This window comes from Hipposideros armiger, unplaced genomic scaffold (genome assembly GCF_001890085.2).
Source record: "Hipposideros armiger isolate ML-2016 unplaced genomic scaffold, ASM189008v1 scaffold_38, whole genome shotgun sequence".
NCBI lineage: Eukaryota > Metazoa > Chordata > Mammalia > Chiroptera > Hipposideridae > Hipposideros > Hipposideros armiger.
The window spans coordinates 2,568,676-2,595,757 of NW_017731388.1; the positions used below are offsets into that span (position 1 = coordinate 2,568,676).

Consider the following 27,082-nt stretch of genomic DNA (forward strand, 5'->3'; position numbering starts at 1 on the left):
GATGGTCTTAGGCGACCCCTGTGAAAGTGTTGTTCGACCCCCCAAAGCGGTCGCGACCCACAGGTTGAGAACTGCTGCTCTAGATTAATGTGCAGCCCCCACCAAGACGACAGTGACCTGCAGCCCCATCCTAACTGGTCACCCCGTCTTCCATCCAGGCATGCCGGCCGTTGCTTCAGGCCTCCCCTGTCCCCAGACCCAAGATGACACCCAACAGCACCAGGGAGGTGCCCGGTGCCGTTCCCGTGGGGGCCTTAGGGCTCTCCCTGGTCCTGGCAAGCCTCATCGTCACGGCCAACCTGCTCCTGGCCCTGGGCATCGCCGGGGACCGCCGCCTGCGCAGCCCGCCTGCTGGCTGCTTCTTCCTGAGCCTGCTGCTGGCGGGGCTGCTCACAGGGCTGGCCCTGCCTGCGCTGCCAGGACTCTGGAGCCAGAGCCACCGAGGCTACTGGTCCTGTCTCTTTCTCTACTTGGCTCCCAACTTCTCCTTCCTCTCCCTGCTCGCCAACCTGTTGCTGGTGCACGTGGAGCGCTACATGGCCGTGCTGCGGCCTCTCCGGACCCGTGGGAGCACTCGGCTGGCCCTGCTCCTCACCTGGGCTGGCCCCCTGCTCTTTGCCAGCCTGCCCGCCCTGGGGTGGAACCACTGGGCCCCTGGTGCCAACTGCAGTTCCCAGGCTGTCTTTCCAGCCCCCTACCTCTACCTCGAAGTCTACGGGCTGCTGCTGCCTGCCGTGGGCGCTGCGGCTCTTCTCTGCGCCCGCGTGCTGGCCACCGCCCACCGCCAGCTGCAGGACATCCGCCGGCTGGAGCGCGCAGTGTGCCGCGGGGCACCCTCGGCCCTGGCCCGGACCCTGACCTGGAGGCAGGCAAGGGCACAGGCCGGAGCCACGCTGCTCTTTGGGCTGTGCTGGGGGCCCTACGTGGCCACCCTGTTCCTCTCGGTCCTGGCCTATGAGCAGCGCCCACCACTGGGGCCTGGAACTCTGTTGTCCCTCATCTCATTGGGCAGTGCCAGTGCGGCAGCCGTGCCTGTGGCCATGGGGCTGGGTGATCAGCGCTACACAGCTCCCTGGAGGGTGGCTGCCCGACGGTGGCTACAGATGCTGCGGCTAAGAGCCTCCGGGGGCAGTCCTGGCCCCAGCACTGCCTACTGCACCAGCAGCCAAAGCAGCGTGGACCTGGACTTGAACTAGGGGAAAGACCTCTGCTCACTCCTACCAGAAGCGTCCAACCATCTTGGCCAACAAGCCCATCTCCACTTGTCCCCACACCTCTGGATCAAAGACACACACACCCCCCCGCGCCCCCCCGGCCCCAGCCGAATAAAGCTCTTTTGGCCCAGTTTATTGGTAATCTCGTTCCATATCGCAGAAAGGGAGAGGCAGGTGAACAGCTGTGGAAACAACCTAAAGCCAGATGGGCATCAAGGGAGATTCCAAGTGTGGACAGGCCAGTCATTGCAGGTGAGAGGTGAGCTGAGTGCTGGAATCCAGCAGATCTGGGGGGGGGGGGGGTTCACCCTGACATGCCCCTCACTGCTTCTTCCTCAGGTCCAGCAACCACAAAATCCACACAGACACTGTCTCTGGGAAGTATATTTTATTTACATTTTTAAAATCTGTAACTAATCTCTCTTCCTCCTTTCCACCCCCAGAGACTTGGGAAGGGAAAGAACGGGCACCTCAGACCTACTCCCCACATACAAATTCGCACCCCATGACTCACACCAGCAAAGGAAAGTGAAAGAGAGAGGTGAGCCTCCCCCTGAGGGATCAGCCGGGTCTGGGGGAGGGGGAGGGGGGAGGGGGGTCTCCAGAGAAGAAAGGGACAGAGGGGACAAGTCAGTGTAAAGGGGTTGGAAAGTAGCCCGAGGCCCCTCCCCTCCTTTTGTACCCTCCCCCTCCTGCCTCTGCTAGTGAGGGGTCTCCCTTCATCCCTTCAACACCAGACACAAAGCAGAGGCTGCAGCTACTAGCGGTCAGGTCTCTGGACACAAAATACTTTCGCTTTGTGGTCTCCTGATGTGGTCACCACCAGGGAGGCATCTCTATGGACAGGAAGCACAGGTCAAAGGAAATGGGGGACGTGGGGCCCGCGCCAAGCCCACCACCCAGGGCCCCCGGGTGGCCTCCAGCACATCAATTCTAGACCCCTAGCGCCTGGCACTAGGCTGACACATGACACACCGACGTCAAGTAAACGCACTAGAAGCCAGCCACCAGCAGGGGGATGAGAGGGTAGGTCATCGTCAGCCGGAAGCCACACTCCCTCAGGCTGCCCAGCACTCCTGCCTCACAGGCTGCGACTTGGGTCGCAGCCTCCCTCAGGAATCCCCACCCATAACCCAGGGCCCTGTGTCCCGCTACGTGCTATTCCCACCCTCCAAACACAGACCCCAGCCCTTGCCCGATTCACTTACTTGCTGAGGGCAAAGTCCAAGATCTCGGCTGTGTGGCCCCTGTAGTCAGTCAGCAGGCGGCCAGTCCGAGCGTCCCAGAGGCGCACGATGCCATCCAGGCTGCAAGTGTAAACCACGGCGGTGCCAGCCTCCCACAGCAGCTGCACAATGCCAGACTGCACCAGGATGCAACAGAGGCAGGATGGAGGTCAGGGGCGGGAGAGCTGAGGCATCGCCCAACTCACGGAGGAAGGGAGGGGAGGATGGGCCGTGGAGAAGGAACAGGGCAGATGCTCCCAGAGGTCTGGGCTTCCCCACGGCCATGGCCGTGGCTGTGGCTTGAGGCTGCCTGTACCTGGTGCTGACACTGGTGCCTGAGGGTCTGTGTAGACAGGTCATAGATGGCCAAAGTCCCATCCAGGTAGCCGACAGCTGCCAGAGGCATCCTGGGTAGAAAAGAGCACCAGGAAGATCACACAGGGACCTGGGCTTCCATGCCCTCCACTCCCTCCTGGTCCCCCAAGCCCAGGCCCCTCCCCAAACTCCCTTCACCCCCAGGCCCTCTTATCTCCAGGCTGAGGCTCCCACTCACACGCTGCAGAAGCCCAAGGACTCCACTGAGTTAGACTCGCTCTCCTCCCCTTCTCCCAGGCTGGGCTGGGAGGCCACAGTCTCAGGCCTGAACACACCCACCACCTACGAGCCAGAGGAAAGGATCAGAGAAGGGCCTGGAAACTCGGTCCTCTAACACAGAAAGAAGGCAGGGGGGCAGGGAGGTCGAGTGAAGAATACGACAGGAAGGGAAGAGGAGGAGGCAGAAAGCAGCGGGCTCCACAGCTAAGCTCCAGGCCTCACTCACCTTGCCAGTAGTGGCACTGACCAGCTTGGCCTGGCAATCCACGGAGCCAGTTAGGACCAGGCTGCCATCCTGGTTGGTGGCAACACAGGTCAGAGGGCCCTGGTGACCCTCAGTCCCTAGGGTAGAGTAGGGGGATAAGTCAGACTTCACCTTGTCCCCTCTGAACGCTGCCCCAGATCTCAGCCCCTTCCTCTCAAAGGCCCAGGGTAACGCTTCCCCCACCTTTGTTACCTTTTAGTACATGGATAGGGTTTCCCTGCTTCAGGTCCCAAATCCTGATGGTGCCATCTTCATAGCCGACCACAGCTCTCTTCCCTAAAGGGCCAGGCGCAGTGACGAAGTGAGGACAGACAGCACACTCAGACATACCCGGCAAGGGAATGGAGAGGGCCAGGGAGGGAGACAGAAAGTGAGGGGACACTGCCCCAAGGACCAGCGGAAGAGACCAGCTGAGGGTGGGAAAGGGGGAGCCATCTGCTCTGGGACCTAGGAGGTCAGTGCTCCTGAGAGCAGGCTCAGACATTGCCGGCGGTGGCCCAGGTGCTAAGAGGCACAAAACCCTGCGTGCAGCCTCTCTGCGCTCAGGAAAGGACGCTCAGGGATGCGCACGGGGAGCTGCTCTCACCATCAGGGAGGACTCGGCCACAAGTGGCCGGGCAGTTGGGGCCCTGGAAGGTCTTGCAATCACCATTCGGGACCTTCCACATCCAGGTGTTGCCATCAGCGGTACCCGCCAGCAGTACAGGTGCCCGAGGGTGCCACTCCATCCACTGGGCAGAGAGGAAGGGTCAGCAGGGAGGCCCGCCACCCCATCCCACCGAGGAGCCTGCCTCATGAGCCCCACCAAGCTTTCCTTGCCTTTGAATCAGTGGGGACGTTCTAGGTAACAGGCACAGATATTGGCGCTGTGCCTTGAGAGCGCACTGGCTCAGAGCTGGCTTGGTCTGATAAAGGTGGGATTAGACCGCCAAGCTCTCACACCCGGCCCAAGGCCCCTCCAGAATGGCATCCCACTCTGAAGATCTCACCTCCAGATCTCCTGCTTCAAAGGACCAGACCTCCTCCTTGGTGTCTACCTGCCATACTTTCAAGAGGCCACTCATGTCCCCTGTGGCCACTAGGGTAGAATCATGGCTGAAACCAGCACAAGTCACAGAGTCCTTATGGCCTTCGAGGAAAAGCAAGAAGAAAAAATACATTAGGGCACCTAATACATGACCCAGGTATCTGGGCTCTGAAAGGACCAGCTGGGGGAAAAGGCCCTAGCTGAACAGGTGACTAAACTGCTGCTGCAGGAACTAACACACCTAGGTCTTCCCAGGGGAGACAGTGCTGCCCCCCAACTCAACCGCACATAGCCCCAGCCTATGTCTTCCCCTTTTGTCCACTCCACACCTCTGCCTGGAACACCCACATCTTCCTCTCTTCCCAAATACCTCTATGCCAGCCTGTGTTGCCTCCTCTCAGGCCTTTCCCAGACTCCCGTGCCCAATTAGTGCCTCACTCCCCTATGTCCATCATAGACTATGTTATTCTTTTGGGGGGTCCTCAGGCCCAGGACAGAGCTGGCAAAATGGGGATCAATAAACGGCTGTTGAATATAAAACCGCTGCAGGCTAGTCCCCTAAGACCTCCAAAGGCACACGACCTCACCTGGGCCCCCTCACCTGCACACTCAAAGAGCAGCTCTCCATCACTGAGCCTCCACACAAAGGCTTTGTCATCTTCACCCCCTGTCACTGCCAAGGTGTTGGTCTTGGGGTCCAGGCTCACACAAAACACAGATGCTGTCCCAAGAGATATTCCATGAATAAGGAGATGGGGCTCCCACCTAGGGTTCAGTCCTTTGGGACCTGCAGGAAGCCCACCCCTTCCACCTAAAGCACCCAAAGTCTTTCCTCCTGGGAAAGAAGGGTGCATCCAAGTTCTTCTAAGTTTCAAGCATCAGGTTGTTGGAGAAGTCCCTCCCCAAGCTTGCCAAGCTCCAAATCCTTCTCCGAGGCAGATCCCCCTTGCAGTGCTGCCCCCTTCACCACCCCACACTAATGTCGTGGACAAGAGAAGGGTGCATGTGCAGGGTTACACCTCTCAGCATGGGATGCCAAGCTGGGTACAAGCAGAGGAGAGCATCATGTTACTGGTTCCTTACTAATCCATTTGAGGATTATATCAAATCTCAAAAAGGTGCTGTAACATCTCATTCACACCAAGGTAATGTTTTAAAAGAAAACTAAGATCCAGAGAAGTTAATAAAAATCATAAATTGGTAAGTTGCAGTGATAGGCTTTGAACACAGGTTTCTCAACTGACTCCAGGAGCCAAGCTCTCCTCCACTCCATCATACTGGCCGCTACCTGTGAGCTCCTCCAGGGCAAGGCCAGCATTTTCCCATCTCTGAGTCCCTCCTAATGCTCTGTGCACAGCGGACGTGCGATGCTCAAACGCCCGCGGGGCCTGAGCCTAGAATGGATCTCCTCAGAGACCTACCTGAGTGCAACGCAAAAGTGACCTCACTATCATCTGGACCCTCCATGCTGCCGACCACCCCTTCTTGGGGCTCCAGAACCCAGCCTTCCTCGTTGCCCTCTTCCTCTTCTTCCTCTTCCTCAAAGTCGACATCTTCCATCTCTTGGGCTAGATCATCTGCTTTAGGGAGAGGGTTAAAAGATGGGGCTCAGCAGGCGTAAGAGAGATGGAGACAAGTGTTGGGAGGGCTTGGGCTGGGGTGGGTCATGTGACATGAGGGTAGGTGAGGTCAGGCAAATATGATGAAGCGGGGGCATGCAGGGCCGAGCACAGGAGGGGTCTGAGAACCTGGGCTTGGCCAGAGGCTGTGTGTTAAGAGAGGACCGAGGGGATGATGGGAAGGGGGTGTGTGAGGGGAAGGGCCAAAGGAGGCGTCAGGGGAACCCCCACCCCCGCCAGGCCTGAGAACTAAGTGTGCGGGAGGGGGAGGGGGAAGGGCGAAGGAGGTCGGTAGGAATGACCGGTGGGGTGTGCAGGGGTGGGGGAGAAGCAGGGGTCAGAGGCCAGGGGTGAACGACTCCTGTCCCATGGCCTGAGGATCAGCAATGCTCACCCGGGTCCGGCGGACCGGGATCCAGTTCTACCACCTCGATAATCTCTTCATCACCATGGAAGCTTAGGGTCTCCAGTGGGGGGGTGTCAGCGGCGGCGCCGCTTTCCGATTCGGACTCCATGCGGCGCAAGCGGCCGATCCACTTCTCTGGGCCCAAACGCCTCCCAGAGTCAGCTCTGCGCGACGACGCGGAACTCGAGCCCCTCCTCCCGGGAAGGAAGTAGGCGTAGGCGACTCCCCGCCAGGAAGAGCGACGGCCGCTCGGCCAGTAGGAAAAAGGGTTGGCTAGGTCAACCGCCAATCATAGGGCAGAGTTGGGAGCCAGGGACGAGGCGTGGCGGGAAGAACCCAAGCTCCGCCCGACCTGACTCCGCCCCCGACAGGAGGGAAACAAGCGAGCGTGCGCACCTCCGGATCTTCTGGGAAGAGTAGTTCTCCCCGGTCCGCTCCGCGGGCTTCTGGAAGATGTAGTTTCTGATCTGTAGGCGGGACGGAAGGAGCGGGGGAGGCCCTTTACGCAAACTACAATTCCCGACGGGGAACGCGGTGAAGGGGGGTGGGATCTGAACATGGCGGCGGTGGTAGCTGCTACGGCGCTGAAGGGCCGGGGGGCTAGGAATGCCCGCGTCCTCAGGGGTAAGGAGAGGGGCCCCGGGGGAGGGCAGCACTGCAGGGGATCCCTTTTTTCTCACATCCCGCCCGGCGATAGCAGAAGGTTAGGGCTGTCGATTCCTGCTCTCACCTCTCTACAAGATCTTAAAGAATCTGGGGACTAAAAGATGGTCTCTAGAGGTCACCCAGACCATCCCTCTGCCTTCGGGTTACACGACACCTCTGGGGTTTTGCTGCGAGCGGGAGCCCCAAGAAAGCCTTTTAGACTCCCGCGCTCCAGGTGCTTCACACTCACCGCAGTGCAGAGGCAAGAGCCCTGAGCTTTTGGAGGCTTGGGTTCTAGCCCCGGATAACTAGCAGTTTGACCTTGGGCGAAGCAGTTCGTCTTTCCGGGCTTCAGTTTCTTTTTCTATAAAACGAGGGGATGGAGTAGACCACCTTTAAGCTCCCTTCCCCTGCTAGCATTCTGCGTTTGAAAACATTTTCTCGCATTTCCTTCATACGTCTCATGTGAGTCCCACTGCAGCCCTTCCCATCCTGTCTTCCGAGGAGATGAAGAACAGCGAGGCGTGCTCTCCTGGCACCAGGGTAATGAGCCCACAGTGACGTGGAAGTGGCTTCCAGAAGTGTCACCTCAATGGCGATTTTCCAAACATTTCCCTTTGAATTCTCCCTGGCACTTGTTACGCCAAACTGCAGTCACTTCCCTTCCTCAGATCTCAACCACTCCTCCCCAGGCTTTCTTCTCATTGTCTTACTGACCTTCATTATCTCCATCCACAGGGATTCTCTCTGGAGCCACAGCGAACAAAGCTCAGAACAGAACTCGGGCACTGCAAAGCCACAGCTCCCCAGAGTGCAAGGAAGAGCCTGAGCCCCTATCTCCTGAACTGGAATACATTCCCAGAAAGAGGAGCAAGAACCCCATGAAAGCTGTGGGACTAGCCTGGTGAGTTTTAAAGTCACCCTTTGCCCACTGATGGGGAGTGGTACCAGGGGAGGGCGGGACCCAGAAACTTCTCTAAGTTTCAGGTGGTGAGCTGAATCCAAGGTTGTGGGGATAGAATTGCTGGGTGCAAGGACTGGAATCTCAGAGGAATGGGGCAGGGGAGGTGGGAAAGTATGTGCAATTGGAGAGACGGTGGGTTTTGTGTGGAGTAAGCTGAGCTGATTTGATTTTGAATTTGGGTCCCTGGCCTCATCCTCTCCTGGGAGCTTGGTGTGAGACCCAATGGAGGTCTCACCTAAAAGGTGTTCAGTATATCATTATTTGGATCCGACTCTGACTTTAATACATGTTATTGATCAATATTAAAGGGAAAGGAGGGGGAAATTAACCTTTTTTTTCTCAGCACCTTAAGTGTGCCAGGACTTTACAGTGTACTGTTTTAGTTTTTCTGATAAATATTACATCCCCATTTCACAGATGAGAGAACTGAGGCTCAGAGCTGGGATTCTTACCAGGTCTTGTGACTCCATGCCCTTCCCCCTCGCCAAGGTGCCTCCTAAGTAGCGGCTACTCAGATTAAGAAGGGGAGTCTGGGAGAGGGATCCGGGCAGTTTAGGCGGAGGGAACTTTGCCAAGACTTGGAGACGGACAGGATGGGCTGTCTGGAGAATCATGCACAGGCTGTGCAGCAGAATTGCAGGGCTCGTGTTGAAAGGTGTCAGTCAGGCTCCAGGTGAAAGGAATGAAGAGGTGGGCAGAGACCCAGCCACACTGGGCCTTTTGTGCCATGCCTAGGAGTTTGGACTTGTCCAGGAAGTGATGGAGAGCTGTTACGGAGTTTTAAGCAGGGCAGCGGCAGGATCTGAATTTCATGGGGCCCTCCAGCAGCCAGCGCGAAGGCTGATAAACACAAGAGGTATTGCACTGTTCCTGAGCTCAATGAAGCTGGAATGAGAGTCCCCGCAGCTCTTCTGGCTCAGGCGTGGCCCCTCCCCAAACCCCGTGCACATCTCCCCACCCCTAGGGCCATCGGCTTCCCCTGTGGTATCCTTCTCTTCCTCCTCACCAAGCGTGAAGTGGACAAGAACCGTTTGAAGCAGATGAAGGCTCGGCAGAACATGCGGGCATCCAACATGGGCGAGTATGAGAGCCAGAGGTTCAGGGCCTCCTCCCATCATGCCCGGTCTCCTGAAGCTGGGTCCGGGGTACAGACCTGAGGAGCACTGCAGCCCTCCCCTAGACTGTTATTGACTGGCCTCCAGACCGTGAAAGTCCTTTGGGTTTGGCTGCAATTCTTGTCCTTGCCTCTGAGGTCCACCAGAGGGCGCATGAAGCCCAGGCTGCTGCCAGCCCTCATCCCGCCCTTGCGGTCCCCTCCTTCCTGAGAAACCAGCTAAAGGCAAATAAAGTTATTGAGTGTTTGAGTGGAAAGGAACCAGGGCTGGGTTTGTGAGTCCCTTGGGACGGGAGGGGCAGAGGGCGGGGTTGGTTACTCCTGTGTGCTGCCTCTCACTGAAGCATTCAGTGTACCTGGCTTAAGTTGAGGAAACCACAGAGATTTAAGCAACAAGCCTAGGCTCAGACCCTGGGGACCAAGCCCTCAGAGTTGCTGGCCAGGAGGGTGGGGTGTCGCTCAGCCTTGAACAAATAATAAAAAGAATCAAAGAGGGCATTGAGGGTGTGGAAGAAAAAAAGCACTACTCATAGCTGAGTCCCAATGACTCAACCTCTCTGGGCCTCGGTTTACTTGTTTGTAAGAGGTTTTGGACTAGTGATTTCTAAGGCAGGGGGTTTTAAACATGAGCCTGCAGTCCATCTCCCCCACCCCAACTGCGAAATTGTGTGTACACATACAGCTTTGTGGGGAAGAGAGTTCACAGCTCTCATGAGCTTCTGTAAAGGGTCCAATGATGCAGAAAAGGTCAGTGCTGCTGCTGAGTGCTCCCTGCCAGACCCAGTAATGCAGGTTGAACTTTCACCAGCCTATCGCACCATCACCAGGAAGCATTGGGGCAAAGTGTATTTGGCTATCTTAGAAAAGGGGGAAGATATGAATGCAACGTGGATGCTTTGGAGAGAGTCAGACTGATACTCCCCAAGCTGACAACTTAAGAGTGAAGAAAACCAGAGCCAAACAGGGTTTTAACTTCTAAACATAAAACTTTATTACATTTCTAGTTATGTCCGTTTGTGTGATATACTTAGGACCAGGACTTAGTAGAGAAGTCCTACTTATAGCCTTGGGCTGACTTGGTTTTCACCCCCACCCGATAGAGTGACCCCTGTCCCTTTTCTCCCTTCCAGCTTGAGGCACTTAAGAGTCACAAGGAAAGCAGTAGCTGGCTGGAGAAATGAGATTTGAGTATAAAATTCCCCAGTGAGCGTTAAGAACAAACTGAGAGGGGAAGTCTCCTTCCTCTCAGGGCCCTCCCCAAGGTTAGCAGAAGGAAAGAACACATAAGCTTTCATGGATGCCACAGTAGGCTTCCATATCTCAGACCAGGTGGGGGACCCCAAGGCATTTTCTCTGCTTCTAACCCAATCTCTTCATCCTGGTTACTTTCTGGCCACACTTAGGATCCTCCAAACCACCCCATCCCCTGACCTTTGCCCCTCACTTTCTGCTTTGAGCAGCCTGAGCACAGGAAGCAAGAGATCCCCCTCACCAGAGATCTCAGAAGCACCCGGGAGGCCCTAGGCAGCTTTGGAGAATGGGGACCTGATGGCTTCAGCGGGCCTGCTCTCTGCCACCACCGCAGCCATGAGGAAGCCCAGGGAAGATGCTGCTCAGTGCTGGCCCCCGTACCTGGCTTTGCTTGCTCTCTTCTTCCTCCCCCACCCCCAACCCAGATAAACAGTATATACATGCCATCAAAAGAAAAGGGGTTGAATCAAGGGGGACCCACGGGCACAGATCTCTTCAATCTTCCTGAGCTGGGAAGCGCCAAGGTTTGCCAAAGGAATACAGATAATGGCCTATGAGTCCAGGAGGCTGGGGACAGATTTCTCCGGCTCTGTTGGGGGTTGAGGGAGGAAACAGCTCCAGCTACGTAGCCCAGAGTCTATGGCAGAGGTGGGAGGACAAACCTCATCACCTTGAAGTTGCTTCTACCTCATTCCCTTCTAGCTATAGACCAGGCTTTTTTCATCCCTGCCCCCTCCAGCCCCAGCTGTTAAGAATCTGGAGCCACAGAGTGGGTGGAGGTAAAAGGCACATCTTTGGCCTAGTACCTGCCAAGCCCACCAAGGGCAAGAGTTCGTCCCCAATTCCTCCAGCCTAACCAGGTGGCACTTGCACATCCATAGCCAGAGAGGCCACCCACCCCAGGACAGAAAGGAAACTGGGCATATTACTTGAGGGGAAGGTCATAGGGCCCAGCCCTCTGGAAATGAGAGAGCCCAGGGTGGAGTAGAACTGGGGGTGCTCCTTAATCGCGACTCCCCACCAGCTGCAGCACAAAGGTGAAGATGTAGACGATGTCTGTGTAGATCTGCAGGGCGCCAGTGATGTAGTCCTCCGGGCTGATGGTGTGCTTCCGGTTCCCCAGGACCAGCTGCGTGTCGTAAGCCAGGAACTGCAGGAAAGGGGAGGCCCGAGTGAGGACCCAAGGGCACAGTGCCAGAGCTCATTTGCAATCAGCAGACCTGTCCCCGGAGCCTCTGTGCCATGCAGTGTGCTTAGGGGACACATTAATGAACGTACAGCACATGGTCTCTACCCTCAAGCAGTTCACAGTCTAGAAAGGGAGAGAGACACTATCTACAGCACAGTCTGCTGAGTGTTCTATAGCAGGTGGTGTGAACAAGAGAAGGCGGAAATGCCCAGAAAATCAGGAGAACCTCTTGACAGTGGGGAGAAGGAAGGGTAGTTGTGACCACACTCCCTGCCCCGCAAGCAGCCAAAATTCATGCTCCATCCATTCAGCGCCTCCCTCCCCTCAGCTCCCCTTCCCAAAGGGAGCAGGCCTTACTCACCAAGGTGAAGCAAATGGCCCCCAGGGCCGCATAGACCATATGGACCCAGTAAATCTGGGGAGAGGGAACAGGGATGGTGTTAGAAATCTCAGCAGAGCATGGACCAACGCAGGCCCTCAGGACCAGCGTCCCCTGGGATTCTGGCATCCAACTGGGTAGATCCAGGAAGCGACCTACATGAAAGGACTACCTCTGCCTTCCAGATCCTGAAGAATGGTAACACTGGGCAGAGAAGACACAGGCCATCCTCCAATGGCCACATAAAAAAAATTTTCCAAAGTGCGTTAAGCTACAGAGGCGTCCACTATACTTCTGGAAAGAAGAAGGTGGTTGAGTTACAGCTCTGGGTGGGGCGGACCCAGGCATGTACTGGTTGAAGAGCCCCATCCCCTTCCCCCCTCAGCCATGGTCAACCTTCAGGAGAGTGGTTCTGCAGCCCAGCCTGGGAGGGACAGAGTGAAGAAGAGGACTAGGAGGGAACACCAGCTGCCCTGGTGAACATCAGAACCAGAGAGCACCCCCGGGCATCCCTGCTCAACAGGCTTCCAGGTGCCTGTCCACAGAACGACAGGGCCAGCCCACGGTCAGTGGGGTAGGCAGCCGTCCTGTTCACATGCTCCCACTTCCAGCACTGTTCTCCCCTCCCTGCCATGAGGCTCCTCAGCCTAGGGGCCTCACGCTCTCCCCCGGCTAACTAGAATAAAAGGAGTTGGCTATGGTGATTCCTAAGGTTCCTTCCATGCCAGCCCATCGTAGTGCTCCAGGTTCCTCCCCCAGTCTGCCTCCTAGATCCTAGTCTCAGCGGTCAGATTGCACCTGCTACTTCCCATAGGGATTCCGTGACGCTGTCCAACGCCTCAGGTGCTTTCGCTCCCAGGGCCTTCTGTCACTAAAGAGGGTACTATACACTAACCCCAAGGATGGGGCTTCGGCACTGGTGCCTTCGCTAGCCAGTCGAGAGATTCTGGAAGTGAGCCTGCCCAGAGGCATGTAGGGCCTGCTCCGCTCATTTTACAGAAAGTCTTCCCTGAGCACTGGGGTCGCTGACCACAGCTCTCCCAGGATACTCACATATTTGAAGGCCAACACAATGGCACTGACAATCCCAGTCACCATCATCACAATCCCCAGGACACAGAAGAGGCCTGTGCATGAGGTGAAGTCCACCTGACAGGAAGGAAAAAGGTGGCACCTGTCAGAGGAGTGCCACAACTAGCAGCCCAACCAGACTGGCCCTGCCTCCCTTAACCAGGGAGTCCCAAAGCTGCCTCCTGGGGGACATGGCAGTGACAGGACATTCTAAGGGCAGAACCAGGAAGCAGTTTTGTAGGTGTCACTATGAAGGGAAGGGGATTAGGGTCTCTAAGGGAAATCCCAGTGTCGGGGTCTGGGCCCTCCCAGGCCAGGTCTATACAAGAAGGGGGAGTGGAATGGCCAGGGAAGCGTCCTCCAGACCCCCCTCACCTTGGTCTGGAAGCAGAAGATGGTGACGGAGATGGACACCACAGCAGTGATGATCATCGCAATGATGACGGCTTTGGTGTTATAAAAACTGCGGGGAGGAGGTTAAGAGAGGCCACAGGCATAAGCCACATCTGACTGACTTCAAAACCACCGCTTCCAGAAGGACCCTGCCCAGAATCCCCCCTGCAGATGACGGCCAGCCCAGGGATGCCCCCCTCCCCCATAACACACACTTCCCGAGATCAAGGTAGTTTGTCCCTGAATGTACCTGGAAATGCAGCCCGTCATGTAGCCCATGGCAAGAGTCTGAGGGAAGGAGAGAGAGGAGTGAAACACTTAAGACGCATGGCCCTGGTGGAGTGCCACACCCGGGGGTAACTGTGTCAGGAGGAAAGAGGCAGCCACCGAGGAGACCGAGGCAGGGTCGGGCTGCAGTGGGGAGAGAGCCAGAGACACCTCCCACAGCGGCGTCCCGTCCCTGCCCTGCGCCAAGCCTCCCTCACACCATCTCCACACCCGCCTCCACCCTTCTAGACGTACAAAGATGGCCAGCAGGATGATGTTCCACGGGAAACGGCGTCTGGAGGGAAGGAAACCACGAGTAAGTGACTTGGGGCCAGCTGGGTATCAGAGACTCCTTTAGCAGAAGGAAGTTCTTGGCTTGTGTGCCTAGATCAGGGGTCGGCAAACTGCGACCCGCAAGCCACATGCGGCTCTTTGGGGACGTACATGTGCTCTGAAGTAAAATTGAAAATGAAAATAAAACTATCATAGTTTCATTTATAATATTACTTTAGATTTTCCTTCTTTGTAAAAATATATTGATGGCTCTCGAATAATTTTTAAATTGTTGTGAGGGGCCGGATTGGCTCTTCCAGGAGTCGGCAAACTTTTGAGATGGGGCGAAACGTACCCAAAGCGCTGCATGTGGCTCGCAAGCCGCAGTTTGCCAACCCCTGGCCTAGAGAATTAGACCTTGACTTGGGGGAGGGGAGGCTGGCTTGGCCTTTGGTACCTGCTCAGGTATTCTATGCGGCAACAGGACAGACCTGGGCTATGGAGCCACAAAGACCTGGATTTGTTTGCAGCTCTTACCCTATCTGTGTGACTGTGAGAAAGTTACTCAGCCTCTCTGAGCCTTGGGTTCTTCCTATTTTTTAAATGGTTAAAATGCTACATATCTTGCAGAGTTGCTGTAAGGATAATAACAACGTAGTTAAATAGATCCCACACTGGCTGAAAGTAGCTGCTGTCATCCTCATTACTGCTTGTAAGTCTCCATTCAGCTGCTCTAAGGAATCCCCTTTCTTCCCAAATACGTGGCCCCATTCCTGCCCCCCGTCATCCTTTCTCATTGTCTCTGGGACTCACCTGGGTCCCTCGCAGCAGGCAAGGGTCAAGTAGGTAGCCAGGAAGACAGCACTGGGGAGAAAGAGACAGGAAGTAGTCCACAGGCCCAATGCGCTTCTCGGCCACTCCTGGCCTGGCCTGGCAGCACTCACCAGGCTGGCAGGTTCAAGGCCCACAGAGCTGTTTGGAAGTCTAAGGGGAAGCTACCTAGTAGGACAAGATCCTCTCAGCCAAGAGCTCTGAGAACCTCGTAACAGGATTTGGCCAGGAAGAAGGGTGAAGGAGACCATAGCAGATAGGCTAACAGAACATGGGGACCGTTTTGCTGTACGCGTGTTGCCGCCAGCTCCCCACCTCTATTCCTAGGAGTTCTGTGCTGCTGTTACTCCTCACTTGGTGGCACACACCCACACTTCCCAACACAGGTGGCAACCTGGAGAGCCCCTCTCAAAGTCTTTGGATCCCTGCCCTGAGAAAAGCCAGTCAATGGTCGCCCCTCCTTGACCCAGCAGAGACGAGCGCAGACACTCACTAGGACGCGTAGTAGATGGCCTGGTTTCTCCTCACAAAGTCACCGACTGGTTGCCTGTGGAGCAGGGGAGGACAAGACAGGAGTCACAGCCGTCCCCTCCAATCACCCAGATCTAACTCGTCTTGCAGTCTATCTCAGGAAAGGGCCCACCCCCACCCCAGCTCCTGGCAGGTGCCCCAGAGCCCCGAGCCCAGGACCCCGGAGCTGGGAAGAGGGGCGCAGAGGCCTCGAGACTCACACAAAGGTGAAGATAGCGATGATGGCCACTGTGATGAGCAGCTGGATGGAGATGATGGTGTAAACCTGGAACACAGACAGGTCACCATCCCACACCCCTGGCCTCTCCCCAGGAAGCCCCAAAGAGGCAACCACCATCACCCCTCTCCGCCCCTGTCTATTACTGGGGAGGAGGGGGTCCTTCTTCATTTGTTTCCACTCGAGAGCCATCCCCAGCTGCAGCCAGGCAGAGAGGCAGCCCCCAGCGAGGAGCCTGGCTCAGGTACTATACACACCTCACCCACTTCCCTGTCTGACATCCAGCCTCAGTTGACTGCTTACTTCCCCTGCCTCACTGAACGACCAAGTGTGGCCTCCACATTTGTCGCAGTTGAGGCTGACATTTGCCAGGTATCTACTCTGAGCAGGGTGCTTTGCAGACATGAGGTGGGGGAGGGAGGGGTGGGCTACAAACAAGTGTGATCATTTCTGGCTTTGAGTTGCTTACAGTTGAGCATGAGAAAGAAGTTTGGGGAGGACAGGACACTTTGCAGAGCCTGCTGAGATTTTCCGGGATTGAATCTGCCCCCTACCCCAAAACCAGGTCATGGAAAGAGGAGCAAAAGGTTAGGGAACTGGGGTCAGAAGAGTACAGAGCTCGAGAGAACCTGGAAGGCAGCAGTGGGACTGCTACCGCAGGGTAACCTATGGGAATGGGTACCCTGGCTAACAGTGCCCCCTATACCCCCATTCCCATAGCCCAAGGGGCCCAGGTACACCTGCCACCCAGCCCAGGTCTCACCTTTCGGATGAAGCTGTGTCGGACTTTCACGTCATCCCACTCTCCAGGCCCGAAGTTGTCACTCACTGCTCTCTCCTCCCCGTCATAGCCTGGGCCTGGGGACAGATCACATATGACCAACTGGGAACCTAGAACATGTGGCCTCAATCCCAAAGCCTCTGTGACATTATCTCAAACAGAGTCTCAGGTATCTTCAGCCAAAGGGCAAGTGTTGTAACTTGAACTCCTTGCCCAAGCCAGGACCTCTAGATGTCTGCAGAGTGACCCAGAGCTGGCCTGGGCACCATATGGAGCCATTTGCCCCTGTCACAAAGGGGCTCAGGTTAGAGCCATTCCATCAGCATGCATTCATTGAGGGTGAGGGTGCCCAGCCCACACCTAGGGGCTCTGGGGTATGAACACGTGGTCTCCGCCAGCAAGAGGTCTCAGTCCGGAGAGGAAGCCAGGCAGGTGCACAGCTTGGAGCACCGGCCAGAGGAGCTGGGGTGAGGTCAGAGCAGAGGACTCGGGGAGGAAAGGAGGAAAAGGTAGAAACACAGCACGTGTGTGGAAGGTGGAGAAGATGTCAAGACCAACATGAGGACTCAGAGAAAACAGACATGTCAGGTACAGGTTCAGAGGACAAGGCAGGACCCGAAACGTGACCGATGAGCTTCTGCCAGAGCAGATGAGCGTGGCCAGATGAGTGTTGGCCATGCTCCTGGACTCCAGAGATGCTGCAGGTCCTCAAAACATTCCTAGAATGCCTCCTTGGGAGCTGCTTTCAAAGTCCGCATGTGAGCCACTCGAGAAATATCTCACTGCTTTCCATCTCATCGCATTTCTGACCAAACATAGCATGTACTTGCCATGGCATTTACCAAACATCCAAATGACTTCTGGATGTTTGAAAAGAGCAGATATTACCTTAAAGGATGAGGCTTTGTCAGCACTGAGTTTTGAAAAAAAAGGGAAAAAAAAGTGCTTCAGGTTCCAAAGGAAGAGAGCATCTGGGTGGGCGGCACTTGCCAGGAATGTTTAGGAATGGTGTCTTAAGGTCCCCGCTCTGAAGGAATTAATTACGTCACTCAGCCACTTTCTCATGTGATGTGTAAGTTCTGGTGTGTCTTATGAACTCAGCCTCCCTCTGAATAAAGGGGCCAGCAGGTGGCCTGGGGGACTAGGTGCTGAGGGAAAAAGGAGGGAGGCAACAGAGATGGGAAATGGAGAGATGGAAAAAAAGGCTTAAACAGGATGTCGAATAGGAGGGAAAGGAGGTGGCCTCAGGTGCTACAAGTGTTCCTCTTCCCACCCCCACCAGCCCCTCACCCACCCACCCGCACCCACTCCCACCCCGCCACCAGCCACCCTTCAGGGACTCACCGTAGTTCATGGGCATCGGGTGGATGGGGGGCATAGGTTGTGGGTAGCCAGCAGGGTGACCGTAGCCAGGCTGTGGGTAGGCAGGGTAGGCAGGATACCCGCCAGGCAGGACAGACGGCTGCCCATAGCCCCCCTGCGGAGGAGGGCCAGGGTACAGGGGGTTGCGGTCCTCATATGGAGGTGGGGCGCTGGGGTTGGACATGGCCGCTCAAGGGCTGAGGGGAGACCCCAGCTGCTGGGACCTGAAATAGAGGATAAGAAACTCAGTGATGAGTGCCCAGGCTCAGCCTCCTCAGCCCCAGTCCAGGCTGCCTCCGCGTTAGGGGACCCTCATATTCTCCCTCAATCGTGGTACCTCCTTCTCTGCCCACAGGCCATCCTCCCCATCCCCACAGCGCCCCCTGCCCCTGGCCTTCACACCAGCTTTCTGTCCACAGCCCTCCTCGCTGTGCAGCTGCCTGCCATAGGCCAGGTGGGGTGATGTCGTGCAGGGGCCCAGAGGGGTCAGGGGGCACCAGTGGGGTGAAAGATGAGGAGCAGGGGGGCTGGGAACTCCCCTGTGCTCATTAAAGAAAGCCTTCCATCCGGAAGAAGCCCGACTGCCCAGCAAAGCCTCCTGGTGAGTCGCAGCGCCAGCTGGGACCCACTGAGGGGTCAGTCCAGCCCCCATGGCAGCGAGCCAGAGCAGCAGGCCTGAGAGGCACACCTGGGAGGAGCCAAGGCCCAGAGTGGAGGGTGGGGGAGGGGGCGGAGGACAGCAGGCTGGGCTGGAGCTGGAGCCACCAGGCCCAGAGGGCGAGGGCTGGAGGACCGGGGACAGCTGAGTCAGGGGACAGCTGAGTCAGGGGACAGCTGAGTCAGGGGACGCCTAAGAGTCCTGAGGGAGTGGGTACACGGGGCTGGCCACCAGAGCTGGGAGGCGGCACTGAAGGGCAGGCCTGAGACAGGACTTTCTGGTTCCTTTAAATAACAGCTATGGCTGCCACTACCCTCTTCGTGGCCTTGCCAGGGAGCAGCCCCCTGGGAGAGGGAGACACATGTTTTGAACCCCAGGTTATCTGGTATCTCTGTGATGCCTGCCTGCTTCCCCCCAGGGGCAGTGGCTCGCAGGGAAGAGAGAGTGCTGAGGGTCCATGCCACGCGGTCCAGGCAGTCAGCACTTGCCCTGCAGTAGGACAGCCCCGGAGCCAGGGAGGGCGGAGGGACAAGGAAGAGGGCGATAAAGCTGGAAGGGACCTCCAGGTTTTATGGCCTCAAAAGCTCAGTTCAGATGAGGGAATCAAGGCCCAGAACAGTGAAGTGACTCCCCAGGATCACAGAACCAGCAGGTTAATGGCACCACCAGCCCGACGCCTTCAGGGTCCTGGGTATGTGTGCTCTGTATCGTGCTGTGTTCTTTCTGCCTCTTATGCCAAATACATGTCCTCTGGGCCTGGTGTTCCTCTCTCAGGTGGCAGAGATGGGGGCTTGGGAAGAGCTAAGAAGGAGGTCCCTGGAAGGCCCCTATTAGGGACAAGCCCTGACAGAGTCTGGACCCCTTGACAGGGCCACCACCTCTCCCTAGAGCATCTCCGAAGGGGCAGACCTTTAGGACCTCACAGGGAGGAAGCACCCCCAAATCCAGGTCAGCAGACAGCCTCGGAGCCTCTGCTGGAAAGAAGGAAGAACCCGCTTCTCTTTTTAGGACACACTGCACAGTTCAGGGATCAGATAAAGGATTGTCTTATCTCTTCTCTCTTATGACAACTGGGATAATTCACAGAGGAAAGTGGCAGGGAGAGGCGGGAGAAGGGATCGAATAACAGGCCAGGTCTCTAAATGGGTTATTTTGAGGAAAGCTGTTCTCCATCTTCCCAGAGCAGATGGGCCAGAACAGCAAGAACGTGTCGGGTCAAAAATAAAAAAAACGTCCGACAGGGAGGGTGTCACACAGCAAACGGGTGTCAAAAGCGGGGTCGTGTTGAAAGACCTGCACAGTGGAGTAGAGTGACCTGAGGAAATAGGGAGCAAAGACAACAAGAGAAAACTAAAAACTGAGTGTTGTGAGTTTAAGAAACAGATAGTTTTTTTAAAACGTTTCGAGTTTATATAAGAGTAGGGAAATATTCATAATTAATTACAATATGTGAATCTCCTTAATAGACTTTTTTAAAAAAGGAAGAAGAAAAACTAGGGTCTCTTTCTCTGAGGCAAGAGGCTCCTGCGCCTTGTACCCCTCTACCCACCCTCTCCAAAGACCCCCCTTTTCACTCCACCAAGAGAACGGTGGCCAGTTAGCAGGAAGAGGGTCGAGCAAGTCACCTCTGGAGTCAGGTTATCTGTCATTATTACCATCATCTCAGCACCCGAGACCCATCTGACAGTCACCATCCAGTGGGCGGTACACAGGTTAACAGGCTGAACACGGCCCAAGAAAGGCCCTGTGGTCAGAAGCTCCAGCTGAGTCACCAAACAGTGTCACCAGGGTCCAGTCCTACTGCCTCCGTGGGGTGCACCTCCGTGAAATGAGCTGAGTCGACCAGGTGACCTCTGAGCTCATTTCCAGCTCTAACAGATTGGGATCCTGGGACTCAGGCCTGCCTCTCGTCTGGCCAGCCAGCTGCCCCTCCTTCCCTCCTTCCTCGAAGCCAAGCCAGAAAAACAAGTCTCTCCTCAGACCGAAGGGTAAATCAGGGAGAGTAATGCCAGCCTTAGATGAGCCACTGGGACTCCAGGGTTCCGGTCCAGCGCAGCAGGCTACCAAGTCACAAGGACTCCCTCTGCACTGCCCCACCCCCCCCTGACTGGTTTCAGAGGGGTTCACCAGTAGAACTGCCTGCTGGGAACACAGAAGGTAACAGTCCAGTTTTCTGGGGCCTCAGCCACCAACCCATGCTCACCAGAGACTGGCACAGACCACTTCACCTCACTATACCTCAGTTTCCCCACCTGGAAAATGGGTTTCACTTTGTAATAGTGCCCTCCAGAGTGGTAAAAATTAAATGAGAAAATTTACATAGTAGCATTTAGAATGGTGCCTGACCCTTGATAAAGAGTTGACTATTTTTAGCTATTCTTTCATGAAATCCGCACAATAGCCCAACAGGGTACATAATGTTGTCATTCCTATTTACAAATGAAGAAACAGTGACTCGGAAGAATTAAGTCACTTGCTTAAGGTTACTTAGCTAGGGTGGAAGGAAGTCAAGCAAAACGTGAGCTCCAAGACCGACTCCAAAGCCCATGCTCTTAAAGCCCTGCTCAGATCCCCCATTCGGATCCCTTGTCTATCCAACGTCTCATTGCTTCTCATGGCTTCCCGTCTAAGACCCTCTAATGACAACGGAGAAGGCTTACACAGCTAGTGGATGCTGAACCTTTCAGCGCTCTCCATAACCTCCCCGGTTCCCAAACCCTGTGCTACCGTTCGGAGAGGGTTGTCAGAAATAGAGATTCTTAAATGCAAAAGCTGAAAGGAAACTGCTAAGGCAAGCCAACCCCTCGCTTTACCAACCAGACAGCCACAGTGCAGGGAGGCAGAGTGACCTGTCCTTGGTCACAGAGCTGGGCCTGGGGCCAGGACTACATCCCAGATCCCTGGTGTAAAGGCCAGGGCACAGGAGAGAGAGAGCGTCCAGGCCAGTGAGGGGGCGTGGCTGAGCTCAGCCACACTCACCTCTGAGCAATGCCAGACAGGCAGGAGCCTCTGGCCCAGGGCTGCCAGCGCTGGCAGCGTCTAAGCCTGCTGCCTGGCTGCTGCCTGACCTACATGACAGCCACGGCCACTTCATCGTCAAGGCCTCGGCTAGGAATGAGATTTGGGGCTGGCATCCGCCTAGGTAGTAGGGAAAGGGAGAAGTGGTCGGTATTTACTTTCAGAGCTATGACTAAAGGTGGGAGCTGGAGAAAAATGTAGTCGAAAGAGGAGGAGAAAGAGGAAGAGAAAGATCCAGAGGATGATTCATGCTGAGAAACCAGGAATGAGGTCATCTAGGTTCGGCTGGTAGCTACTGGCGTGGCTCGCACTCTCTAGGGGCTAAAAGGGACCTTTCAGGTTCCCCACTGGAAGCTGGAATTTTCCTAAAGCACAGTGGGCATTCAGCTTCTGCTGGACACACGCCAGTGACAGGGAGCAGGGCTGCTCCACTTGCGGAAGCTTGAATCACTAGCACATTCTTCTTCACAATGCCTTCTATAAACACATGCAGCCTCTGTCCATCCTTGCCACATTACAGATCTAGGTTTGCTTCCCTCTCTCATGGCCTCAATCCCTCATCAGGAAGGAGCCAGAACCTCTCCGTTCTCCTGCAGGACCTCCAGACCCAGCCATCACAACAGCAGAGGTGGGCGGGCTCAAACGCAAGACTTGTGAGCTGTCAAGGTTTTCAGCTTCCGGGAAGCATCTCCTTCCCCTGGAAGGGTGGCCAGCGCGCCCCCAGCCAGCCAAGGTCCAGGCTCAGGCTCCCCTGGGGGCACCTGAAGGGTTAAGTCTCTGGAATCTGCAGAAAGTCTTGAGTTCCTGGGGTTACAGCAAGAGGGTGTGTGTGTTGGAGGGAGGGGAGGAAAGGAGCAGCTGACTGGTTCAGGCAGCACACCCTCCTCCCTGCCAGGAATGGATGCCCAGAGCCAGAATGGAAAGAATAGCTCAGCGTGTGCATCTCAGGAAACTCCACCCAGCAGGCGCAGGAGTGCAGCCCCTGGCCCACGGTGTCCAGGTCTCTTATGACAGTCTCCTTACCTCTCTCCCTCTTCCTTTACCTTCCCCAACTCCCCCGGCTCTCCCCTCCCCACCAAGAAAACACTTCACCCTCCTACCCCAGCACATAGCCACAAGGGCAGAGGATTAAAAGGACACACCCAGGAGTGTCTGGGCAAGTCACCAGGACTGATATACACGGACCGAGGGGCCCAGAATCAACCTACCCTTCTGTCCACCTGGTCCCTGGGATTAATAGGATGACACTGAGCAGATCTAAAAATTGAAACGTCAGAGCTAGAATGGGCTTTAGAAATCAGCTGGTCATTTGACAGACAAGGAAACCCCAGAGCCACGAAAGTTCCTGCCCCAGCCCACGACAAGCCCTCTGGGTCATGGGTTTGGAACTTCATTCCCAGCCCCGCCCACTGTCTGAGAACTAAGAGAAACAGAAGCAAGCACACACACCACTGAGGCGGAGCCACAACCAACCACCCATTCCCCCAGTGCTCTGTGCCCTGCTCAGAAATAGATAAGACTGCCAACCCATGACTTCCCTCCCAGTCCCCAGTCTCTAGCCAGGGCGGCATCTCTCCAATCAGACACTGACAGGGTGGCTCCAGTATCCAAGGAAGGGGAAGCCACCCTGGAGAGCAGGGAGGACCCTGGCACCCACAGCTCCTACATCACCCTTCTCTGGGGGCGGAACTGTATCATCAGTGTGAGTATTCTCAGAGACCCCAGTCCGGTCAGTCATCAGAATGGCCTGGGAGTGCAGATAAGGAAAGAGAAAGCAGGCAGGGAAGGAAGACAACCACATACCAGGGTCTAAGGCACACAGCAGCCTCACAATGGTCCTATGAGATTAGGAGATGCATATTCTTATCCCCATTCTAGATGACAAAACTGAAATTCAGAGCAAAACAGATCTAAGGTCCCACAGCAGGAGAACAGCAGAGATGGGTTTAAACCCAGATCTGATGTCTGATTTTCACGTTCACACCCTCTGCTGTTACACCCACCTGGAGCAGCAGCCCCTGAGACACCCCCACCAGTCACCTGTGTGACGAGGCCAGCACTAGGGCGGACTGAGGTAGAAAAGATCGCTGCTGTTGATAACCAGTCCCTTTCCCTGTGGAACGTCAATCTAGGCCAGGGCCCTGGGTTAGGAGGCAGAGAGCCGAGTTCTTATCCTGGCCCTGGTCCCAACTCCTCCGTGTGAGTCAGGCCACTTCACCTCTCGGGACTCAGTTTTCTCAGTCATACGTGAGTCCACTGAACCAAAAGATCAAGCCCATGCCAACGCTAACAGCGTCAGCCTCACACACTCCAACAGGAGGCTGCAGGGAAGAATGACCTGCCTCCTAAGGCATCCACACTGAAGTCATGTTAACAGCTGGAGGACTGCCTGCAGAGGCAGAGGCATGTGGCATGTTCTGGGTATGGGAGTGCCCATAACTCGCTCTCCTCCCAAACTGCTCCCATCTTGCCCTCTGGACCCTGTGGCCTGCACCTCCCAGGGCCTCACTCACCCCAGAGCCTGCAGAGAACCAGGACAGCACTAGAAAAAAAAAAAAAACGAGGTGCCGCCTCCCCTCCGCCGGGCTCAAGTTCTAACTCGACCACCAACTAGTCGTGGGAATCCAAGCGAATGACCTCCCTTGGCCTCCTTTTGCCCCAAATCAGCCCACATGGAGGAGGGGAGGAGGGGTTAGTTACCAGAACAGAGAGTGGAGAGCTAGAATCGTCAAGCCAGACATTTCCAGACTGCTCTACAGCACACTGCCTCCAGGAGATGGGAACAGATGAGCTCTGAAAACAGACCAGTCTGAAAAATAACCCATAACCCCTTTCGGAAATTCACAAGGCACAATGGCATATTAGGCCTCTGAGAAGTCCTGCAGTGAGCAATCCTGTTTATCTTTGTTTCACCCAGTGTTCCTTCAAACTTCCTTAAGCCTGAAACATTTTTATCAAAGCACACCTAATTAATATCTTGTTGGATACTAACCAGGCCACCTTTTTTTAAAGATAGACCCAACCCTAAAGATGATTCATGCCCTAACTCCTCAAATCTTTTTTTTTAATTGAGTATAACTGAGACATAACATTATATTAGTTTCAGGTATACCCCCCCTCCCCACAGCAGCTATTATAATCTCCCTACTGCCAAGGACTGGGTGACATCTCCAGCTAGCACTGAACCAAGAAGCTGGTTCACCCCAACCCTTCTGACATCGCCTTTATGTGACAGGAGGAAGTACAAATCATCACAAGAATAAGGACTCATTCTTATATCTTCCTACCTGACCAGTGCATTGAGTACTTCTAGATATCATTTCTACTTCAAAACAGACCTAGGTTTTGGCCTAGAATTCCAGAATCTTAGGGTTGGGAGATTGTGTCAAGGCCATTCCCTCCGCAGCATTTCCAAAAGAAAACACCAGAATGCCCACATCAGGGCTTTATTGTTAGCGGAGGCCATCTTCCCAGAGAGCTGTATGAGCTTCCACTCTCTGGCCCTCCCAGGGCAGCCCTGTAAAGACACACAAGTATATGTCCCTTCTCTGGGGTTCCTGCTCTTTCTGAAGGGTCCAGGGTAAGAAGGTTGGGGGATGGAAGTGCTCTGAGGTGGATGTATTCCCATGGGAGGAGGCTAAGCTGAGGTGGCTATTACCTTCGCTCATGACATGAGGTTCTCCCCATATTTAAGGTATAACCCCATCATTACCTCTCTGATGTGCCCATTTATACAAGTGAGGCCCTGAGATCATGGCACAAGATGACAGAAAGTCAGGGCCCTTGACACTCTATGGTCCCACCACCTTTTTTCTAAGTTACAAACTGGGTCTCTGGGTCCTCATGACTGTAGAGGCTGGGAGAGCAGACAGGTGAGAAGGAAGTATGGCTGCCCCTTGTCCCAGACAAAGCAGCCCCAAGGAAGCACCTGGCTCCCCATGCCACCACTGGCCAGACCAAAGGCGCCAGCTTTGAAACCAAAGCTCACCAGTGAGATGAATATTTCAGAGCCCCAGAGAACTGGACACCTGCGGGACCTTCCATGACATGTGGCTCTGACCCTGGTTCCCAGGCCTACCATCACTTGTCCCATGTCCAGGTGCCTCAGGTAGAACCCCACCTCCTGGAGGCCACAGCGCCCGAGAGAGGATAGAGACTCCCCAACACTCGCTTCCCCCGCTTCCCATAAGCACTGATGCAGAACCCACAAGATCGCGGAGTTAAGCCTCCAGCACCTTCCTCTATTTTATTTGCCCTCCCACTGTCCCCTGGCTGCTTCCCCGGTCTCCACTTGTTTACCCCTTTCCCAATCCCCATTCTCCAGACCCAAAGAGGCCAGGAGGAAGACGGTACTTCCCCTGCAGCTTTCAAAACCCAGCCTGAGGTCAGTGGCCGGAAGCAGGCTAGCTGAGGCAGAGCCACGGTGACAGAGGTGGCTACTTTCCTTCGCGGTGGGAGTGCGGGGAGGCTACTCCTGTTCCTACCCTACCTCCGAGCTAGGGCTCCCTGTTCCCCTGCTCACTCAACCATCCCTTCACCTGTCTACACCAGGGCCGGCACCAGGGCGTGCAGGGGGCAACCTGGGGAGGGGGCTGGGCCCCGCGCTGCCTCCCTTCCCCCTCCCACCAGCTGAGGGCTACGAGAGCCCTCATTCCACGCACAGCTGGCCGCTCTGGGACTGGCACTGTGGACACGCCCTGCGACAGACACGCGCCAGAAAGAGGGGCACATGACACCCTCAGACCCTGGCACCCTCGCCCGGGGCCCACAACCAGCCGCTCGACTCCCAAAGGTAAAACAGGCGACATTCGCCCGCCCCGGCGGCACAGGGCAAGCGAAAGTCCAACGGAGTGGGCAAGGGATCCCCGTTCTAGCACCAGCTCCCGGGCGGAGAGCGGGCCGGCTCCCCGCGCACTCCGAGAAAGTTTTGGACCCCGGCCCAGCGCCGCCTCAGCCCTAGCTTAGTCCCCGCCCGCCCGCAGTCCCCAACTCCCGCCGGCCCCAGACCCCTGGCTTGCCTGGCCGCTCCGAAAGGTGAGCTCCCGGCCTCCAGGCGTCGCGAGTCCGGAAACGCGCGCGGGCCTGGGCTGGGCTGAGGCTCCGCGCCCCGCCCCGACGCGCCGTCCTTATGGGGCGGGGTCTCGGGGCGCCGCCAGGGGGCGCTGGGGTCCGCCCAGGTCCCAAGCGCGTCTGTCTCGAGGCCCCAACGAATTACTAGTATTTTCGGATTTAGAAGGCCATATGTGATCGTTGATGGAAACTTAGAAAACACAAAAGTACAGGAAGGAAAGCACTTCTTTCCACCCGCTCCTGACTCCCAGCGGGAAGCGCTTGCTTTTGGTGCTTATTTGCCTTTAAGTATTTTGTTTTTCTAAAGTGGAGTCATTGTATGATAAGTTCTATTGCTTTTCTTTTCCTTAATATTTTATCATGAACATTTTCTTGTCATTAAATATTATTCAAAAGCACAATTTAAACGCCTCGAAGTATTCTGTCCCATAGCTATGCTGATTTCATACATCAATTTCCTACTGGATGGTTTTCAAATTGTTTCCCATTTTTTTCATTATTAGACATACGAGCAAGTCCGTGATGAACATCCTTGACAATTCTATGCTTTTAAGCCAAACACCTTTTTAAGTTTCAAATTTCAAATATCCAAACATTGAGGTGAAACCTTGAATTGCTGTCCCTGGGGGTTAAGACATTTCCTGCTTGAAGTGCTTCAACCTGGAAAGCAGCTTTGAGTCAGAAGTCCTGAAATGAGATGTGGATTACTATTATCAG

The 27,082-nt window shown here is 55.5% G+C and overlaps 4 protein-coding genes across 8 annotated transcripts in view; 2 read left to right on the forward strand and 2 right to left on the reverse strand.

The window, feature by feature from the left end:
* GPBAR1 (G protein-coupled bile acid receptor 1) overlaps nt 1-1,299 on the forward strand; it is a 9,299-nt gene extending 8,000 nt beyond the window's left edge. For all 3 annotated transcript variants that reach the window (XM_019638325.1, XM_019638326.1, XM_019638327.1), the window contains one exon: nt 159-1,299. In XM_019638325.1, coding sequence (XP_019493870.1) covers nt 159-1,196 — 1,038 coding nt within the window. In that variant the 3' untranslated portion in view covers nt 1,197-1,299. The remainder of the gene's footprint in view (nt 1-158) is intronic.
* Nucleotides 1,300-1,587: 288 nt separating this feature from the next.
* AAMP (angio associated migratory cell protein) lies at nt 1,588-6,579 on the reverse strand. 2 transcript variants are annotated; one of them, XM_019638300.1, is made up of 11 exons: nt 6,340-6,579; nt 5,748-5,903; nt 4,928-5,047; nt 4,289-4,428; nt 3,886-4,030; nt 3,492-3,575; nt 3,261-3,376; nt 2,994-3,097; nt 2,757-2,847; nt 2,423-2,577; nt 1,588-2,050 (listed from the first exon to the last, which is right to left on the reverse strand). In XM_019638300.1, the coding sequence occupies exons 1-11, from the start codon at nt 6,458-6,460 to the stop codon at nt 1,975-1,977; spliced, it is 1,308 nt and encodes a 435-aa protein (XP_019493845.1). In that variant the 5' UTR covers nt 6,461-6,579; the 3' UTR covers nt 1,588-1,974. The 2 variants fall into 2 exon arrangements, with proteins under 2 accessions (XP_019493845.1, XP_019493844.1); XM_019638299.1 differs by having other exon boundaries at nt 5,748-5,906.
* A 286-nt stretch (nt 6,580-6,865) lies between these two features.
* Nucleotides 6,866-27,082, forward strand: part of PNKD (PNKD metallo-beta-lactamase domain containing) — a 61,507-nt gene continuing 41,290 nt past the window's right edge. The window contains 2 exon segments of the mRNA XM_019638304.1: nt 6,866-6,975; nt 7,735-7,900. Of these exon segments, the coding sequence (XP_019493849.1) occupies nt 6,909-6,975; nt 7,735-7,900 (233 nt within the window). The 5' untranslated portion in view covers nt 6,866-6,908.
* TMBIM1 (transmembrane BAX inhibitor motif containing 1) lies at nt 10,041-26,417 on the reverse strand. Of its 2 annotated transcripts, none has more exons than XM_019638301.1 (12): nt 26,314-26,417; nt 17,602-17,843; nt 16,240-16,334; nt 15,460-15,524; nt 15,222-15,275; nt 14,711-14,761; nt 13,880-13,919; nt 13,608-13,645; nt 13,340-13,427; nt 12,947-13,042; nt 11,876-11,929; nt 10,041-11,475 (listed from the first exon to the last, which is right to left on the reverse strand). In XM_019638301.1, exons 2-12 carry the CDS (start codon nt 17,801-17,803, stop codon nt 11,329-11,331), a joined length of 930 nt encoding a protein of 309 aa, XP_019493846.1. In that variant the 5' UTR covers nt 17,804-17,843; nt 26,314-26,417; the 3' UTR covers nt 10,041-11,328. The 2 variants fall into 2 exon arrangements, with proteins under 2 accessions (XP_019493846.1, XP_019493847.1); XM_019638302.1 differs by lacking the exon at nt 26,314-26,417 and adding an exon at nt 23,996-24,088.